The sequence below is a fragment of the Bombus vancouverensis genome, chromosome 3 (assembly GCF_051014615.1).
Source record: "Bombus vancouverensis nearcticus chromosome 3, iyBomVanc1_principal, whole genome shotgun sequence".
Taxonomy (NCBI): Eukaryota; Metazoa; Arthropoda; class Insecta; order Hymenoptera; family Apidae; genus Bombus; species Bombus vancouverensis.
This window is the reverse complement of record NC_134913.1, coordinates 12,489,216-12,508,445: the sequence shown is the minus strand read 5'-3', so window position 1 is coordinate 12,508,445 and position 19,230 is coordinate 12,489,216. Positions and strand designations below refer to the sequence as shown.

The 19,230-nt window shown below is 27.7% G+C and overlaps 3 protein-coding genes across 13 annotated transcripts; 2 read left to right on the top strand and 1 right to left on the bottom strand.

Annotated features, from left to right (window-relative positions):
- Positions 1 to 189: 189 nt before the first annotated feature.
- Orp8 (Oxysterol-binding protein-related protein 8) lies at positions 190 to 10,287 on the bottom strand. 9 transcript variants are annotated; one of them, XM_076617274.1, is made up of 19 exons: positions 10,101 to 10,286; positions 8,515 to 8,812; positions 7,879 to 8,024; positions 7,340 to 7,381; positions 6,140 to 6,268; positions 4,935 to 4,990; positions 4,632 to 4,862; positions 4,413 to 4,557; positions 4,133 to 4,354; positions 3,294 to 3,448; positions 3,042 to 3,220; positions 2,785 to 2,962; positions 2,588 to 2,684; positions 2,306 to 2,502; positions 2,100 to 2,225; positions 1,779 to 2,027; positions 1,530 to 1,697; positions 1,093 to 1,268; positions 190 to 1,009 (listed from the first exon to the last, which is right to left on the bottom strand). In XM_076617274.1, exons 3-19 carry the CDS (start codon positions 8,015 to 8,017, stop codon positions 778 to 780), a joined length of 2,721 nt encoding a protein of 906 aa, XP_076473389.1. In that variant the 5' UTR covers positions 8,018 to 8,024; positions 8,515 to 8,812; positions 10,101 to 10,286; the 3' UTR covers positions 190 to 777. The 9 variants fall into 9 exon arrangements, with proteins under 9 accessions (XP_076473389.1, XP_076473387.1, XP_076473388.1 ...); XM_076617272.1 differs by having other exon boundaries at positions 8,741 to 8,812; XM_076617273.1 differs by lacking the exon at positions 10,101 to 10,286 and adding an exon at positions 9,976 to 9,994 and having other exon boundaries at positions 8,741 to 8,812.
- A 1,034-nt stretch (positions 10,288 to 11,321) lies between these two features.
- Taf7 (TATA-box binding protein associated factor 7) lies at positions 11,322 to 13,576 on the top strand. The gene is made up of 7 exons (XM_033328715.2): positions 11,322 to 11,847; positions 11,946 to 12,074; positions 12,167 to 12,247; positions 12,333 to 12,699; positions 12,778 to 13,131; positions 13,212 to 13,381; positions 13,460 to 13,576. The coding sequence occupies exons 1-7, from the start codon at positions 11,761 to 11,763 to the stop codon at positions 13,475 to 13,477; spliced, it is 1,206 nt and encodes a 401-aa protein (XP_033184606.1). The 5' UTR covers positions 11,322 to 11,760; the 3' UTR covers positions 13,478 to 13,576.
- A 403-nt stretch (positions 13,577 to 13,979) lies between these two features.
- On the top strand, positions 13,980 to 18,940 carry LOC117154281 (small integral membrane protein 14). Of its 3 annotated transcripts, XM_076617223.1 has the most exons (6): positions 16,154 to 16,279; positions 16,374 to 16,443; positions 16,668 to 16,747; positions 17,435 to 17,489; positions 17,578 to 17,726; positions 17,816 to 18,940. In XM_076617223.1, the coding sequence occupies exons 1-6, from the start codon at positions 16,169 to 16,171 to the stop codon at positions 17,858 to 17,860; spliced, it is 510 nt and encodes a 169-aa protein (XP_076473338.1). In that variant the 5' UTR covers positions 16,154 to 16,168; the 3' UTR covers positions 17,861 to 18,940. The 3 variants fall into 3 exon arrangements, with proteins under 3 accessions (XP_033185053.1, XP_076473339.1, XP_076473338.1); XM_033329162.2 differs by lacking the exons at positions 16,154 to 16,279; positions 16,374 to 16,443 and adding an exon at positions 13,980 to 14,140; XM_076617224.1 differs by lacking the exons at positions 16,154 to 16,279; positions 16,374 to 16,443 and adding an exon at positions 13,984 to 14,140 and having other exon boundaries at positions 16,663 to 16,747.
- Positions 18,941 to 19,230: the final 290 nt, after the last annotated feature.

Below are 19,230 nucleotides of genomic sequence, written 5' to 3'. Positions count from 1 at the left end.
TGTTTCATATCATGTGCACAATTTTAATATTTGATACTTATTTTATTAGGAATTTCATTGTATTAATCAAAATAATAATACTGATGCACTATAAAATTAATTCTATATATTACTTTAAACTGCAATTAGCTTTTCCTATTTTATAGTCGCCATAATTCCAAGATAATAAAATTTATAATAATATATGTCGTTATATCTTTACAATTATCTTATTATTATCATCGATACATTTTACTATTGAGCGCCTGCAGTAAATACTACAACATCATTAAAATTTCTGAATAAATATATAATTATTTTCTTGTGCATTAGCACATAAAATATTATATATAAGCTCAAAATATTACTATTGATAAGCTCAAAAAAATTCCTTTTACCTTGTATAGTTCATTGCTGGCGTGAGGAGCGTTTAACAAAAACTATAAGTGTTATATTAATCACTAGAGAATGTAGCTTACATTTATATAGCCATAACGTACCATCCTACAAATCAAAAATTAAACTATCCAAAAGCTATAAATAAAATAACATTGCACTACGATTACCTGAATAAGTATATCTTTAATAGTTCTAAATTATTTTACTCTATCCATTTAGCGGTATTCTATTAAAAACGGCGTGTTTTATTATCTCCCATAAAAACACGTGTAAATTAGGTACTTCAAATTTTAAGATTTTTCTTTTCAAAGCTTGTTCCTGACGCAAAAGCTGATGATCCGAATTGAGAGAAGATAAATAATATATACAATTTATACTACGATTCTGTTATCATACTCTTCAACCTCCGCTAGGTTCATCGGTCCATATTTTTACAAAGTATTGTACAGAGAAAACTATTATAATAACAAGAATCGTATCAATGAAGCTTTTCAACATATTTATACTATGGTGTTGATAAACTTGTTCTCTTTGTATTATAGCAAGTTGTTCTAATATGTGTTTTATATGATTAAGTCTATCACTATGTTCTAACATTTGTCTTTCTATGTCCTTTATAAGATCCATTATCCTTAAAAAATATTTCCATGTTTAAAATTAAGGAAAGTATTGTTAGTCGTCATTCTATAATCGAGAAATAATAGAAAAACTTACCTAGCTGTAGAACGTTTTCTTTTACCTACTGACTGACTAGAATCTGAGTGTACCTCTGCAGAGGAACTCCCAGAATCATGAGCGGTCTCTGTTAATGGTAAATTATTAGACAACTGTCTTTTGGAAGATTTTAATACAGAAAGCGAAGAACGTGACTCAGCTTGAAGAAGTGGAACCTGAAACATGAGTGATAAACTTTTAAATTAGTTATTTCGTTTTGAAAAAATGAAAAAAAGAAAATGTATTTATAGTTCACGATTATTTTTTGTTTTTTCAGAGCATAATTGATATAAATAATCAAAATCTTGATTTGAATGATTATTACAATTGTATTATAATTAGTAATCATCAATAAAACTAATAAATTATTTTGTTTTCATCAAACATTTGTTTATTTACAAAATAAAAGTATTATTTACATTATTTAATTCCTATACCTGTGTCTGTGGTTCAGTTGATACGATACTTCCAGTACGCATAATTGGTGTTTTGTGTCTAGTTTTCGTACGCACTATGTAATCTTGTTCATATTGTACAACATCATTTCTAGGATCCCATGGTCGAACATCCGCATGTCGATAAACCCAGTTACCCGTTATAATATCCTGATAATATTAAAAAAATTATATTGTTCAGAATAAAAATAGGAGCTTATGAAAGCAGTTTCTTTTATTATTATTTAATACCTGAACAAAATGCTTAGGAATCCATTCCTGTCCTTTAAGTTTTCGTTCTTTAGCACGCTCTCTTTGTGCTTCTTCCAATTGAGTTTTTGCGTCAGTAGCAGCAACTTGATCATCGCCATTAATTGCCTGAGTAACATCGTACCATAATTTCTCACTTTCCCATGGACCTTGATGTTCTAGAGGTACAGTGTACTTTTTCAATCTCTTTTTACGTATTTCTGGAGTAGGATTGAAAAACACACTTTCTTGCTGCAAGATTAGTTGACATAGTTTAATTTAACCATTAATTACTGTGTATAGAATCCTAAATAAGCAACATACCCCAGTTCTTTTATCTGTAATTAATATTTGACCATCCCAATAGCCTGATATAATAGCAAGAGTTTCTTTTCCTAGACGTATTCCTCCTGTAACTTGATTCATTTGTTCTGCACCTCCAAGAAATGGCTATTGAATGAGTAATCACACAAACACATATAATTAATTTTATGACTATTATTTTAAGTTTATGTAACATTCCATATTACCTTGAGTTTGAATTCTAGTTCAGTATGATAACCTGTCTTTTCACAATTTATATGAACTTTCCCACCTAATTCCATAGATAATGTTCCCATAAGAATACCTTTACAATGGGCGTAAGGTATCGTCATTGTATAATCTTCTCCTCTGGGCAACATTGTCAGTATTGCAACACCATCTAAAACTGCTGATGTTGAATTTCCTGAAAAATGGAATGTATATTTTCATATAATGACTGTCTTAGCAAAACGTTTCACTTTTTTTAACGAAAAAATATATATATTTACCATAAAATTTAGATTTAGCAATAATTGTAGCACTAATAGTAAATCCATCTTGTCGATTTGTAACATAGAAGCCCGATATAGGTGGATGATGAGATAACTATTAACATTGAAATGTTTCGTATAAGTATGTAGTAGTAATAAAGATGGAGCAAGTACATATAATTATAAAAAATTAAAAAATTTTAATAATTGTACACCTGTTCAGCAATATAGAAAGTCCTTGAACCATTAGAATGCTGCCAATAACAGCGGAAAGTTTCACCCAAAAGCGGGTTGTATGGTTTCTTCAAACCCTGAGGTTTTTTATAAAATCCAGATAAATACCATTTAACAACACCTTTCATACGTGTAAATGCATCATCTTCCACTACTGCTCTGTAAGAACAAGAAACAAAGCATATATATATAATAATTTTATTCAAATATTTCTCAAAATCTACAAATTTATACTTACTGGGACAATAAATCTGCATGGTAATAAGAATCAGCCAGTTTTTCTAGGAACGAACGAGGTTCTAAAATAAAAGTCGGCAAGACTACTTTTGATAAATCCATGCCTGGTCGAACTTGTTTCATCAAGAACCATATTAAAGATTTTTGTTCTTCCTGTAATTCTGTAACTACTTCTCCAGCCTGTATCAAACACAAATATAAAAACTCTAGTATCAATTATGGATAAGACTTAATACAATATAATTTATTTTACCGCTCCAAGGACTTCTTGCTCATTCGCAACATATAGAGTTTCGTTAATTGTTTCTTGTTGATCTTCTTTAGCTGACCCTTCAGATTCACTGTCTGATGCACTAATTTCTGCATCAGCTGCTACTCCGTTCTCTGGCTGGCTAATGTCGTCCAGGTCTATATGTGAGGAGTGCATAGGATCTAGCGTTACTACTGTTGGAGTATCATACTCCAGGACATGTACAGAAGGAACAGTCATGCGTCGAGTGCAAGACGTAATAGGCTTGGAGATAGAAGATTCAAAATGGGGATAAGTATCTCCATCACCTAACATGTCTACAGTATTCGAAGACAAAATAATATCTGTATCTGCAGCGACAGGTGGAGATTTATCGCAAAATTGTTTCTCCCAATATGCTACTGCATGATATAACTGCTGAAACATTGGAGTTGGTGAAGGACAAACACTTTTAGGATTATTTGACATAGAAGGTGTTAAAGGCTGAGGACATGATAACAAACGTCTTTGAGGTGTTGTAGGTGATTGAGGAGCATAATTAGACAAGCATACTGTGGATATTAAAGCAAGTGTTTAAGGTGACAAAAGTCAGGAAAGGAATGACAATAACAACATAATTAGTACCAATAACTTCCATGAATGAAGCTTAATTAAGTATTTTTCTGAGTGCTGTCCTTGTACTAAAGTCAATTGTAATGTATTAATGTATAAAAGAGAAATGTTACTTCTTATATCAAGTAAATTTCTTAAAAGAAAAGGAATAGTAGAATAAAAGTTAACATTTTATGTAATATAACATACATCTTGATACGTTATAAAAAATATTGTTCTGTTATACCTACCATGTTCATCAAAGTGTTTTTCATAATCTGCTTCACTCCACTGAGTTTCATGAGTTGTTGTAGTATCATGTGGTAAAGCACGCGGTAATGCACTTGTTGAGCGTACTATTAAAGATGAACAACGTAAAGATAATTCAAGTGCATCCAACCAACATTTACCAGCTGCCTGTGAAGGTGCTCTAAATATTAAATAAGATGTTGGCAAAGGTTGTACAACCGCACCTATAAAAATGATTAAGTAGAAATATATTTTTTCATTTGTAGAAAATTCATTATTTACCAATAGCTTCTTTTTCTGGGCCTCTTGGAGCCCATATTGACTGTTCCAAGGGATGAAACAATTTAAAACAAAATCCATCTTTCTTGCTTGGACGTTCTATTACTTGACATGTATTAAGTAAAACCGTTCCCACCCAGTGATTACTCTGTAATAGGTATATGAATATAATTATATATGAAGCAAATAAATACTTTATTTAAAAGTAATATAAATGAGCACTTTTGTTTTTGGACTTTTGTATAGCAATAGTAAACCAGGCTTCAGGATGCACCACAATTTTGTCCAACTCTTTAATGTACCACGAACTTTAAGCCAATCGCTCATAACAATAACAGTTGGATCTTTAAACGAACTTAAGAGTTCATTGGCAACTCTTTTCTTCTCCATCCGGTAATTCTTTCTTTGAGCCTTATATGATTCTTTTCTTGTTAACTTACAAGAATCTAAAGACTAAAAATTATACAAAAATAAAATATAAATACCTTTTCAATGTCTTAAAACGGTGCATTAAATATTTTATACCTTATCAGATGCGTTATCTGTTTTTTGATTTGTTTCTCCCATTGTAGTTGTTAAACCTATAACAATTAAATTATTCACAAATTATTTTTTTAAATATTAATTTAACACTGATATTATAACAACATAAAAATACAGTTACATTCATTAAATACTAACTTAGCAATAAATATTAATGTCCAAAAATAGTTACAAACAAAAATATTAAACAGTTCTTATTTAGAATATATCTATATTTATCATAATTTTAGTATGTGAATTATATGATTTAAAACAATGTATGTTATATATAAATAAATTATTAAATACAATTATGAACTAAAATCTTTAATAACTTTTATGAATATTTTTTTAATTTTCATATTAGATATGTTTTTTAAAATGAGGAAAATATGCAAACGATAATATTTACTAAAAGTTGATAAATGATTTAATGAATTATATAAAATATTATGATTATCACTCTAGTAATTTTAATATAACTTCTTTTTATTTACAATTAATTAAAACCGGAAGCCTTAAAAACAATAAAACTTAAAACATTCACATAACAAGCTTGGCAAATAGAATTCCAATAATACAGAAATAAAAACTCATTGTTCTATAAAAAAGTTCACAAGTTTCATTGAAAAATTTATAGAACTGGAAAAAGAATAGTTTACAGTTCCTTATTTATTACAGAGTACAGTATGTTATACAAATAAAATTATTTCATATAATAGCTTCATTAACATAACGCATTATGCAGTTAGCATCTTCGTATTAGACCTTTTAATCACATTTTTTTTTATCTGTGTTAAAGATCACATTTAACAAAATTTGATTGTATTTATCTTAGGCATAAGTTAGACTTATGTAATACTTATAAACTATAAGTTTTATATGTAATTATTATACAGAAATATTATTTATTTAAAACTTATATTCATAATAGTAATTTATTTAATATACATATTTAATAATTTATCAGCCAAAGAAGATTATACAATATACAAAAATTACATTTCAGAGCTTAAAAATCTGAATAATAATATGCATAGTATGAAAGGAAAATATAAGCCAAACAAGAAATAAAAAATATGCAGTTCTTTACAGCTAATCAACTACTTGTACAAGAAATAGTAATAATTTACACAAAAGTCAAAAAAGCACCTGACAAATTTCGAATAATTGTCCATTATGATATTAACATAGCTTTGTGTTTATACCTGGAGATAGTGGAGGTGCAGCAGTTGCAAAATTTACACTTGTTGATAGGGACTCTGTTGATGGAAGTTTAGGTAATGTTGCAGATTGAACTTGAACACTGCTTCGTCGAAGTTGTTGATCCACTGGTTCTATATATTTAGTTTTGTTCACAATTACAATTACTATTTATCAATATTTTTACAACTGTTTCATGTAAATATGTATTTTTCAATCTTATATAAATATCTATCCTTTAAAATCACAAACTCTAAAAATTTTTGAGCTATAAGCTACTTAACAATAAAGATACTAAGATTAAATTACATCATATCACATTCTAAAGTATAAATCCATTTCAGCAACGCTAGTTATGAATTGCTAATAACATTAAATTTTAAAGACAGAATTTGCAGTAAACATAATTATATAAAATGTAGCTCCAAATTTTAATTAAATTTATTAAATTGCAAAAGCAAAGAAACTTTAGTACTAAATAAAATGTATACATCTATTACAACATGCAAAGGTCCATAAATGCACCAGAAAAGGTTACATGCACAACAAGTTACATATTGTTGTCACAATGTACATTACGTTATATATGTTCTAAAAATTGAGAAATATGTCTCTAAATAAAAATATTGTTTACATACTATTGAAAACTATAAGACAGGAATAATAATAAATTTTTAATACTAACACATGCATCTATTATACTACACTGAGTAACATAAAATTGGTTCATGCATCAGAACTTTTGAAGACACGAAGAACATTATTTTCTAGCTTACATATAATATTCCTTATATAAACTTATGAATAAATGTTCATGTTATATAATATACTATGACATACTAAAAAGTGAAAAATGTGCTAACAGCATGAATGTATTATGTTAATCTTATACATTCAATAGCATGGCGTTTTAATAGTTCTAATAATACAAGTTATCCTTTTGTTTAATGTGATAATGTTAAAGGAGGTCATATTTAAACAATAAGTGAAGTTAATTTGTGTATTGTAAATTTTATTTATAGTTTATTTGATAACATAAAATGATGATGCAATAAGTTATTGGAAATGAGAGAATGCTAATAATATGTGTAATCTGAAAATAGAATATTATACATATGTGTATACACACATCTACTAATTTATCTTTATGATTCTAATACTGAGGCTTGCTACTATATGCACACATTATATATTAATAAGCCTACCTAGCTTACTTGGTAATGTACCATATCCACTGTCACTAACACCTTTAAATGATAATTGCTATATTCATTTCAAATAATACTCAATAAATTATTAAAATAATATCCTTAGCCACTAAAATTATATAGACAATATAGCCACTAATATAGATATACATACATAATTTCAAAACTTACTTCTTGAAAAAATATAACAAATTACAAATATATGTTAGTAATAAAAAAAAGTATAATATAATATAGTAAAAATAGTATATGTATATGTATCAAGGCAAAACTATTCATTTAAATCACTAAAAACTAATCATTACCTAAATTATAATAAAAGAAAGTTGTTCTATAGTTTGTATTTCTTTGCTATAAATATGTAATTCCCACATACATAATATATAATTATATATACAAGTAAATTGATATTTATATTCATCTATTATCCATCCATAACTTTCCCTTTCATGGTACATTTGCTCTTAAGAGTATAAAAATGACTTTTAAAATATCTTTTAACAATATAAATGTTATAATATTTATATGATACTTACGGTTACTAAGTGATCTGCTTACATTCGGCGGTGTCATGGTCTTAAAGCAATCAGATGTACTTCCAACAGACATAGAGTGGGTTTCTGATTGTGATGTTCGATGTTCACCTCCAGGTACCACAATTGGTTGGGAAATCATGATGGATCTATTACATCAAAAACATACATGATCTTACTATATAATTTTACAGTGGAGTGTAATATAAAAATATTCATATATAACAACAATAACAATAACAAAAACAAAAAATAAAAGTGAATATTGCAAAATGAAGAATGATTATAGGTACACCAACTATTATCAAGTAATTTTCAAGATTAAAAGAATGGTATAGATCGTAATAATGGTCACAGTACATAATGTATGTCATTATAAAATGCTATGTAATGATAATTAAATAACTATGCAACTTTAAGTGATGCATTTCTTTGCAAAATAAGCACTATAACGAATAGCAATTACTCCAACAAGAATAACAAAGCAAAAATTCTGAATAATATGCCTGAAATGTGTTAGATATCCCATTCATTATAACATCATACATCTAAAGTTATAGAAATAATATTACTATTAAAATAAATTATTTACAAAATGAATATCTGAAAAAGGTATTAAATAAAGTAATCACAACTTACCTGATTTCGAACAATTGTTTGTCCAGTCAATACTTATATATGTTATAACAGATAATGATTAATTACACTTATAGAAGTGTATCAAAGTGTAAAAGACGACGACATGAATATTACATATTCACCATTATATACAGAATTAAAATTTCAATTACGATTTCAAAATTAACTGACTTTTTTAGTGATTTAGGTAGAAACATTCGAAGCAAGGAAAAGGGAATATACATACACCGACGAGTGAAGTACGACGGCGCGAGCGCAAAGTCCGATGTTCCATTGATCACTTACTGTTATAGCTTAACTATAAACATATGGGCCTAGTAAGTTATTCAGAATGAAGATGTACGACGCATAAAACGTCGCTATTATATGCCTTATTATTGATGCAGATTCAATAAAGCGTAAACATTTTAACGAACGAAAATTGCTCCCAGGAACGACACACACGATCTACAGTTACTCAGCATTGGAACATTTATAAAAACTTTTACGAATATATTACGTGTGTTATATAAAACATTTTAAAATTTCATTTGCACTATACAGAGTGTAAATGACTATCATGATTATATTTATAAAATTTGAGACAAATCTGAAAATGTACAAACAAAAAATATTTGCCTTTATTATTTTCCAATAAAGCATCTTTTTACCAGGTCCTATATTTCATTTTCATAGTATTAAATTTTCATGGTCATATAAAAATACTATTGAATGATATGAAATTTAATATCGTAATACCTAATTAATTAGTATATAAAGCTATAATAAATACAGTGATGTACAAATATTTTCTGCAGCATCTGTATAGGTATAGGAATTATAATAGGTATATTTAGTATAAGTATATATTTCACAAAGATCACAAAAATATTTAAATAATCCATTATATTATGTATTAATATCCAATCAAGTTTCATTATATTAATAAACCCAAATATTCAGTACAACCACTTTTAACACTCATTATATGTATCATATGTACATATGTATGTTTAAGGTAGCTATTCATGCTATAATTTTAGTCTTTTACTAAATATACATATGCCTGCAATAAATATCTCGTATAGCTTCCATATACATTTTAAGATTAATTCCAAATCTGATTAATATAATCAGGATAGTCGCATTTCATTACAGTGCTAATGTTTCAAAATATTTTATATAACATATATAATATAAACTTTAAATTTTTCTATAGTAAGTGTTCAAGTACTTTCATGAACCACTGTATTCGTAGAGTAACGAAACAATTAAGTACGTTAATACGATCTCCAATTGAATTCATTATTCAATCAATAAAATCATTATTCAATGAATGAAATATATAATAGGACTAAATAATCGCACGAAAATCATACGATAAATATTTTCTTGTCGTGTATGATATAAATCAATAAAATTTTAAAAATAATGCTTTTATGGATAGAAATTGTGAATAGTTTGCAATAAATATATACATACACGTATCATCGATATCGTCCGAAAAAAATAGTGAAAGAAACATCTTGCTCGGTGTTGTGAATAGATTGATTGTGTCAATTGTTTGTCAGAAACTTATATGAAGAATTTTTTTGCAAATTATTTACCGGAATTTATTGATGCCCATGCGTATCTTCACATATTACGTTGCACAAGTAAAAATGTGCAATATAGAAACTGATTTTGTATAAAATATGATATAATTGTGTAAGGTGTGAATTATAACTGAAATATCTAAAGAACACACTTAAATCTAATTCGTCTTCAAAACAACACTAAGCGCAATCTAAAAGAAACGCTATCTATATATTCTTTTACATTAAACAAACCGGACAGCGGCTATCATTACGTCATATAACTGAGTCATAATAAATAAGAACCTTTTATCCGTATGTATAGAAGATAATTTAATAAATTGAATGAATTATTTCAGAGATATATTTCTTGTGTACCTTACTTTATTTATATTCAATTCTTTATATGTAATCACTATATTATTTATATTTATTATATTTCATTATATTTATTAGCATTATTTTTATATATCACTTTAATATATTATTAATATATATATTATCATTATATTATTTATTTTATTTATTTATAATAAAGATAATGTTGTTGGAAATTAGACATAATAAAAAAAACTAGTTTTTTACATTTTGTTTAACATTAAAAGTACCAATGACTAAGATATAAAACTTGTACTAAAGGAATCAAAATGAAAGGTGCATGAAAAAATATACAATGCAAGAGAAATAAGCTTCTACCCATATCTTTTATTAAAAAATCATTCAAATATCTAAAAGTGCATTAATACAAATTGATAAAATTTCTATGAAAAAATACAAATTTTGAACATTCGAGCAGTTCTAGTTTTAGTATGTATCTCTATCTCTATCCAAAGAACCGAGTAAGCAGAGTTAAATAAAATTACTAGGGAAAATAGGCTCGGGGATTCACGATTCTGAGGTATAAAATAGGAAACTAGTTTTACGAACATAACCCTTATATGAGAAAACCACAGGAAGATGTAATATTAATATAAATCACGGATGATATAAATTAAGCAAATATATCTATTTCATTTAAACAAATGTATCAAACAGCTCAATCTAAACATTTTCTGTAGTAATATAGTTATCCCTTTATATCATAATTCGTTCGCAATTAAAAGCCAATACTTATAGTCCATCCATAATCTCTTCGTGATTGCTGCGGTTGCAATCACGTTTTTTTGTTTACGTTTACTGTCTTGTCTCGTTGAATCATAAACATAGGAATATGTCCATGCGCTAGACAGAGTATAGTGTAGTGTAACGTGACTAGTTATGTTTATTTTTCTGACTCGATTAACTGACACACCATGATCATATAAACAAGTATCGACACTTGTTAGGGGAAACCGTCCGAAAATTGAGTTGTGAAAGATCAAAATGGAAGACAACGAAGTTCTCGTTCTGCGAGACAGACACAAATGAGTAGTGTCTTTATCTCTGTATGAACATGCATAGCATGTCAGGCATGCGCAAAACGGAAACCTTCTTTTCGTCCATGTTGATTTTTTCACTATTCAATTTCCAGTTTTCCCTTGGCTTCGGCAGGCTTCGGTATTTGAGTATCGACGTCGAGATATGTTTATATGATCGTGCAGTTGGAGTACAGATCACAGTCACTTGTGAATTGGACAGAATATAGTTTCGATTTATTTATAAAATATTCTAGAAAGACTTATTATAAGTTACAGTACTTTAATTTTGAAGGAATATGAGTCGTCATCCAAATACAGATTTCCAAAAAAATTGTGAGCCTCAAGTAGAATTGGAAAGTCAATTTATTTTGCGTTTACCACCAGTGAGTTCATTTTAATATTTAATCTCAGTCATTTAAAATAGTAAAGCGAATAATATGAAATTTTGTATAACTATAACAAATGTTTTAATTTTTTTAAGGAACCGGCGCGAGTTTTACGAGAAACACTACGGAATGGATTGTCTTTAAAAGATAGATTAAGTATAAAACTGGAAAATGATATGCGTTATGGTGAGGCTAGATTCGATCATTGGCTTCTTCATGGGAAGGTAAAATTGCAATAGGTTTTCTTTTATTTATATATAAATATAATAATACGAAAAAGTAATAAAGGAAACTCTAAAGGAAATTCTAACTCTAGGTTGTTGATTTACCAACGATTGTAGAATCTTTAAAAACTATTGATAACAAGAGTTTCTATAAAACTGCTGATATATGTCAGGTAAAGTTATTTGTAATCAGTTTTATATTGTTCACGTATATAATTTTTATTTCTATCATAATTCATTATATTTTAATGTTCATAGATGTTAATTTGCAAAGAAGAAGATGATCATACTACCACGGATGAAGAGTCTCCAGTTAGGCAAAAGAAAAAAGATCCTAATAAAGTAGATAAAAAATTTCTGTGGCCACATGGTATAACTCCACCTACTAAAAATGTAAGACGTAGAAGATTTAGAAAAACCTTGAAGAAGAAATATGTGGAAGCTCCAGAAATTGAGAAAGAAGTTAAACGTTTGTTAAGAGTGGATAATGATGCAGTTAATGTTAAGTGGGAGGTGATATGTGAAGATGAAGATCAATCAAAACCGAGCAAAGTGTCGTCATCTGGTACAGTGAAAACTAAGAGAGAAAGTATCAATGGCAATACATCTCAAAGTTTTGATGTTGGTAAGTTGGTAGGATATAAGCAGAAATACAACAATTATGATATAAGATAAATAAAATATTATTGTTTATATTGTATAGCGGAACATGATATATTTGGCGAACCTGTAAGTGATAGTGAGGAAGATGATGAGGAAGCAAATATAAATGTAATGGAATTGGATGAGAATAGTCGACTTTCTGCAGACAGTAGAGTATCAGACTCTAATTCTATGCAAGCTGCATATTCAGAGAGGCCTAACAATATTGAAGCAAATAATAGACTTTGCACAGTATTCAGCAAAGAAATGTTCCAAAGTGACAATAATATGGAAACAGACGTAGAAAAAACAGAGGATACATCTATATCAAAAGTACCTAAAGTTGAACAATTCCATTCAGAATATATCATTTCAGATAATTTTTCAGAATTACCTTGTGTTTCAGCATTAAAAGGTATTGTTATATTTACATATGTATTAAATTTGTATTACAAATGTGTATATGAACAAACAATTCGTTTTTAAATATTGTAGATTCATTGCAAACACGTCTGGCGACTTTACACGCCGAATTAGCTGAACTGCGTCAAAGAAGGCAACAACAAGAGCTTGCAATAGCCAACATTGAAAATGTTAAATTGAGGCAAAGACTTCAAGAAATATTGGATAATTTATTAACGCAAGAAATGCAAAAGGTTCAAGAGGTGCGCAATACTATTATTCAATTAGTACTTTTAATGTATTATTTCTATATTATATATTATATAATTATTATGTTTCAGATTCAAGACTTAGAGTAAGGATAATGTTGATATACATATAATTAGAATAAATTAAATATTATAATCAAAATATCTATTTACATTTGTGAAGTTCCTTGCAATAAAAGGCCAAATCTATCTATTGTATTTCGTTACTTTCCATTTTCTTTTAATTAATAAAAATCTAATATATGTATATACACAATATGTAATTATTTGTATACAATTATACTTTTTTTTTATTTTACACGTCTTTAACATGTACATAAAATGTATACAAAATATAGAGTGTTAAATAAAATACAAATTGTTTTCATTGTTTTCTATAAATAACCAAATATGCGTATCGTGTGCAAAATGAAATTATAATGTAATGTTTAAAATATAATATTTAGAAAACATAATTTATTTAAAATTCTCGAAAGTTATTTGTTATGCAACATGCAATTATTCGATACAGACAACCAATTGTTAAATTCCAACTCACACTGTACGACACACAACCATAAAATGCACCAATGAAAGTTCAGCTTGGGTATTCGTCAGTACTCGACTGAGACATTAGAGATACAACAAGACGAGTGTAATGGCTGACACGTATTGGATGTAAATATATGCACGTCCTTATTTTTTATACAGTGTTAAATTCTACTTTATCGCGAAGGTTATTCGCATTATACTTATTTTGCTAAAGCGACTAAGGTATGTAAGGGTTTTATCATTTTTTCCTTCACGATCGTTATTTGTTTGATGTACTTTTTTTGTCTTCATTTGACGCTAATATTAATGGACTATGAGCAAGCTGTTGAACTGTCAGTTGTTAAACAGTCATTATTTTGTTCGATAATTGTTTGATCATTGTACGTTAAATTTTTTTCATCATATTCCATTTGTACTTTTTCTTTAATTTGTACTATTCTCTGTAAAAATTATTCTATACATCGAATATAAATATTCTTCTACATATTCATTTAATCTATCATTTTTAATATTATATTTTTCAAGATGTACCTAATTCTAGTATTTGTGTAAAATCTATTCGACAATTAAAATGCTGAAAAAAAGAATGACAGAAAGAGGTTTGATAAACATATACATAGCAACAACAGAGGCACATTCCACGTGTCATTTGTATAAATAAAATCACACGCTGAAATGCGCCGAGTTTCATACAGTGTTTTGTCAACATATGCAAGAAATTTGAATTAGAAATTTTAATAACCATAACCACCATAATATTACCCATTAAATCTTGTAACAAGAATTTTACTTTGAACATTTTCTATATTTTTGCATATTATGTGCATTTTGTACATTTTAACATCTTTAAATTTACCATAAGTACATACTAATTCGCAGTCTAGTTATTAATAAAATAAACCACGTTTTTCTTCTCTTGAAATTTTTCTTAATATATTAATCGTTTTTCCGTTTGTCGATAATGAGAGAATAAGATTGGGACATCAAAATTCGAAGATATAAATAAATGGATAAATGGATGTAAAATGCCTTAAAATAAATCTCGCAGAAATGTATTGAGTACAAACAAATTTGTTTTATTTTTATATTTATTATAAAAACGGAGAAAACGGCGCTATTATATGTAATAATCTAATATTAATCTAATATTACGATAACTTAGTGATAATTTTCATACAACAATGATTGTAATATTTTTACATTTTCTTTCTTTACTTATTTCATTTGTAAACTGTAGCATTATCGTGGGACGAAATTACATTGAATAATTCCACCTTATAAGTGACATAGTATAAGATACGATTTCACGCGCGCGATTTAGAGTATTTCCTTTCGTTTCTGATAATCGCCATCTAAATGAGTTCATTTACAACGGTTATTCAGATATATATACATATATTATGATATAAACACAATGCAAAACACAAAAACTAAATAATAATGTTACATAGAATTGATATAGAATGGCTCATGAAAGTGTTTGAATATTTACCATAGAACATTTTCATGGTACCTATATCGTATGTGTATAAAACATTTTGAGAATTTCTTGGCCGTTTAATAAAATACGACAATCGTAATTATCTTGGTAAATTTTGAAAACAAAAGGAAAATATATATATAAGTTACAAAATATATATATATAGTATTTATTGCAAACATATATTTAGTACAAAATTAATATACGGCATGAATAGCCAACATACATTATATATATTATATTGTAATACATGGACATATTATAATATATGTTAAAAATAGTCTTGCTGAATATGTGGATTTATTGGTAATTATGGATTGGTGGTGAGTTTCGTAATATACGTATTGTGTTATTAACTGGCCTGTTATTTTGTTAATTGACCGCTATTATCCCTACCATTCCTTAAGTTTCAACTTTTTATATTTTTATAGTTCCAGTTTTGTAAGTAGTGCTTTTTTTTGTTTTATTAATTGATCATAGGTCGAAATCTTATTTAGTCAATTATCTGGATAGATATTTATATCTCTAACACTCAGAATATCTCTCCTTTTCATTAAGTGGAAGTAAGGTGCAAATACTTTACATGTTTCTGTAGGATAATACACCCACGCAATAAGTTCCTAGTATGGTAATTATGCAGTTTAGTGACTTTGAATTTTTATTATTTTCTTTCCTTTTACAATATAAGAACAAATTTTAGAAATTTAATGTCTTTACGATGTTAAAATGTTCAAAATCTGCCAAAGAAATTAGTTTAAATTTATTTATATATGTTTTATAAAAAGAAAGTATTTTCATCATTTAAAAGATTATTGACTTGTACTTATTATAGCTTAACCCAATCTACGTGGAATAAGTCTTGGGTGTATTATTATAGGAAGGTATTGTTAACTTCATATTTTACTCGCATTTTATGAAGAAAAGAAATACTTTGGATATTAAAAATTTATCTTCCCCGATAATTGACCAGGTTAGGTCTCAATCTACTGTAAATCAAATAAAACACTGCTTATAAGGCTGGAACTTGCAAGGAGTGGTGAGAATGGTAATGGTCAGTTACATACGTATATTGCGAATATGTAATATGTGTATTGCGAACTCATTATTCGAATGATAAAGTATATTGTACACACGATGCTTTAGAATAGTTATTATAACTGCATAATATGATTATATAGCCTAATTATTAATATGGATTATAATAACGTGTAATTCTAGACTTGGAGTTTAATACATGATAATTAACCCTTGCTTTGATTTGAAGTACAGATACTGCAATGGCTGACGAGGGATTTGATATGTGCGAATATATGTGGAGCGAATTTGCTATGCAGCGTCTGCTTTTGATCGTAAGTGGCAATGATTGACTGTAATTTTCGTTATTACTTTTAATTTAATTATTTTTAATTCTTACGTCTTTTGGGTCATCGCCGATCCAAGCGTGTTTTTCTATTGTTAAAAAATTTCTTAAATTTTAAGAAAACATAAACGATCATTATCAATATAGTTTTACATAAAAATTTTTCTTAACATATCAAAGATGTGTTTGATTGTCAAAACAAAATGATGGAAAGACTAAGACATAAAAATTCCAAGATCGTACAGTAAAAAAAGGTATTACATATGTCCATAAGTTTCTTAAGCTATATACAAGAAAAATTATATCATCATCGTTTGCTTTTATTATTACGATGTGTATGTTTTATAACATTTTTATCCGACTTATTTACAACAATCAGTAAATTCGCAATATAGCATATAAATGAATGCAACGTTGGTTAAGGTAAGGTGTGTTTCCTGTACGTAATAGCGAATACATTATTTTTGTCCGATTTGTAAGAATTTGTCGCGATAAGCGATAAGTTTTACGAGTTTGTTTTACTGATTATTTCGCAAACGTTACTTAACATAAATAAATATGAACAAGTAGATAAAAACCTGGTAAAAATAGTATGTAAGATGCATATTATCAAAATAACTAAAAAATATTTCCCTAGTCATGTTTATAGACCTTCGTCAATATTTTTTCATTTCAGTTGCGACAAAATCAAAATTATTGCACGGATAATGAATGCTTTAGCATGTCGCGATGTAAGTATTTTTTCTATATTTTACTAGTGAAGTTAATGTAAATTTTGTGAATCGACATAATTCATAATCTTCGTCATTTATTTTCTAGTGCCAGGACCACGCGATACTTCGTCGTCCTCAAACTTTTTCATGACCACTTTGTTAATTATTGGATTCGCTGTTCTTATGTATGTTCTTAGACCAAACTCTTTTCGTCAATTAACCAACAACACAGCTAAAGATCGAGATAACGAACGCGTAAGTGGCACATTACTTGCAGTATAATTAACTCTGTTTTTATTTTACTTTAGATTTTTATCGTAATATTTATACAACTTCTTTTTTAGGATTCAAACGGCGACCCTCCCGTACCTCCATCGACAGCGCAATAAGAAATGTAATATGACAAACACTGGATTTTCATAGTAGAATCTGCCAAACTTATGATAACAGAAGAACTAGAGAGAGAATAATTAATTCATTCGTTCGATTTATAAAATATAACTAGTATATATTTAATCTAACCAAATAAGAACTATAACTTCCTTTCACAGGTTTGAGAATCATTATATTTATACACTTTAACGAGTATATACATACCCATTTTATTTTCTGCAGTTTTACTTATTAAAATCTATCACATGTCAGGGGACCTGTGCAAAAGAGAAAAATATAATTTAACGAGATTATTTTCGTTAAATATAATACGTAATCGAATCATCGATGTCGTGCCACAGATTGTTGGAAATAGTCTTTTACGAACACGTGGCACTTTTAACATTGAAATTGCGATTTTTAAATTGGAATAATAAGAACTTTTTCATCATGTTGTTACTGTGATTGCACATATTGTATATCATAGGGGAAAAACTGTTAAAAATGTATTTTGATATTCATTATTGTAAATAGCCTGAGTACCTGTAATTCGATAAGGGTATTGTATTCTAGTATTTATATTAAATTCGATAAAGTTTTATAGGAGATGTAATTGAACTTTGTAGACTAAAATTTGTTGATGAATTAAAAAACAATGTAACGATGAACTAAAATATATTGCCGTTTATTTATGCTTTTTATGTTAGTTTTGAGGGATTCTGAGAATATAGGCGTACAATACACATTAAAAACAATACAATGAATTGAGGCAATCTTTTTTCTTTTGTAATAGGATTGAAAAACTAAATATAATAGTATTACAGTTTCATGTTGCTCAGTACAAAAATTAAACATTGGAAACAGTATCCCCAATAATTTCTGTTGAATTACATTATTTGTGCTATTCTGTATGATCTATACAGGGACGTTGGAGCCCTATTTGAATCCTAATGGTTTTACTATACACAAAATGATTTAAAAATAAAATTTAATGTAATCCATGTTCACATAGTGAATATGAAAAATGAAATATTTCTTTTTTATTTGTTGTACATTCCTCCGTCTTATTTGTAACAATAAACATGCATTGTATTTTATATTTGTTTTCATTGTTTACTTTATTTTGTAACAAAAGAACAGATTAAGGTGTCATAACAATGTGGAATATTGGTAAGTTTGTTTCTTGAAAAATACAGTATTATTATTTTCCAACTGAATAACAATATATATTTCCATTTGCTTAAAATTAGTAATTTATATCGTTTGAAGAAAATGTGTATTGTAATTATATAATATTTCATCATGACTCAATTATCACAAAAAATTATTATAAATATACGTGTATTTCACAAAAAAGATAAAATATGTGTAATGGTAAGTAATCTTA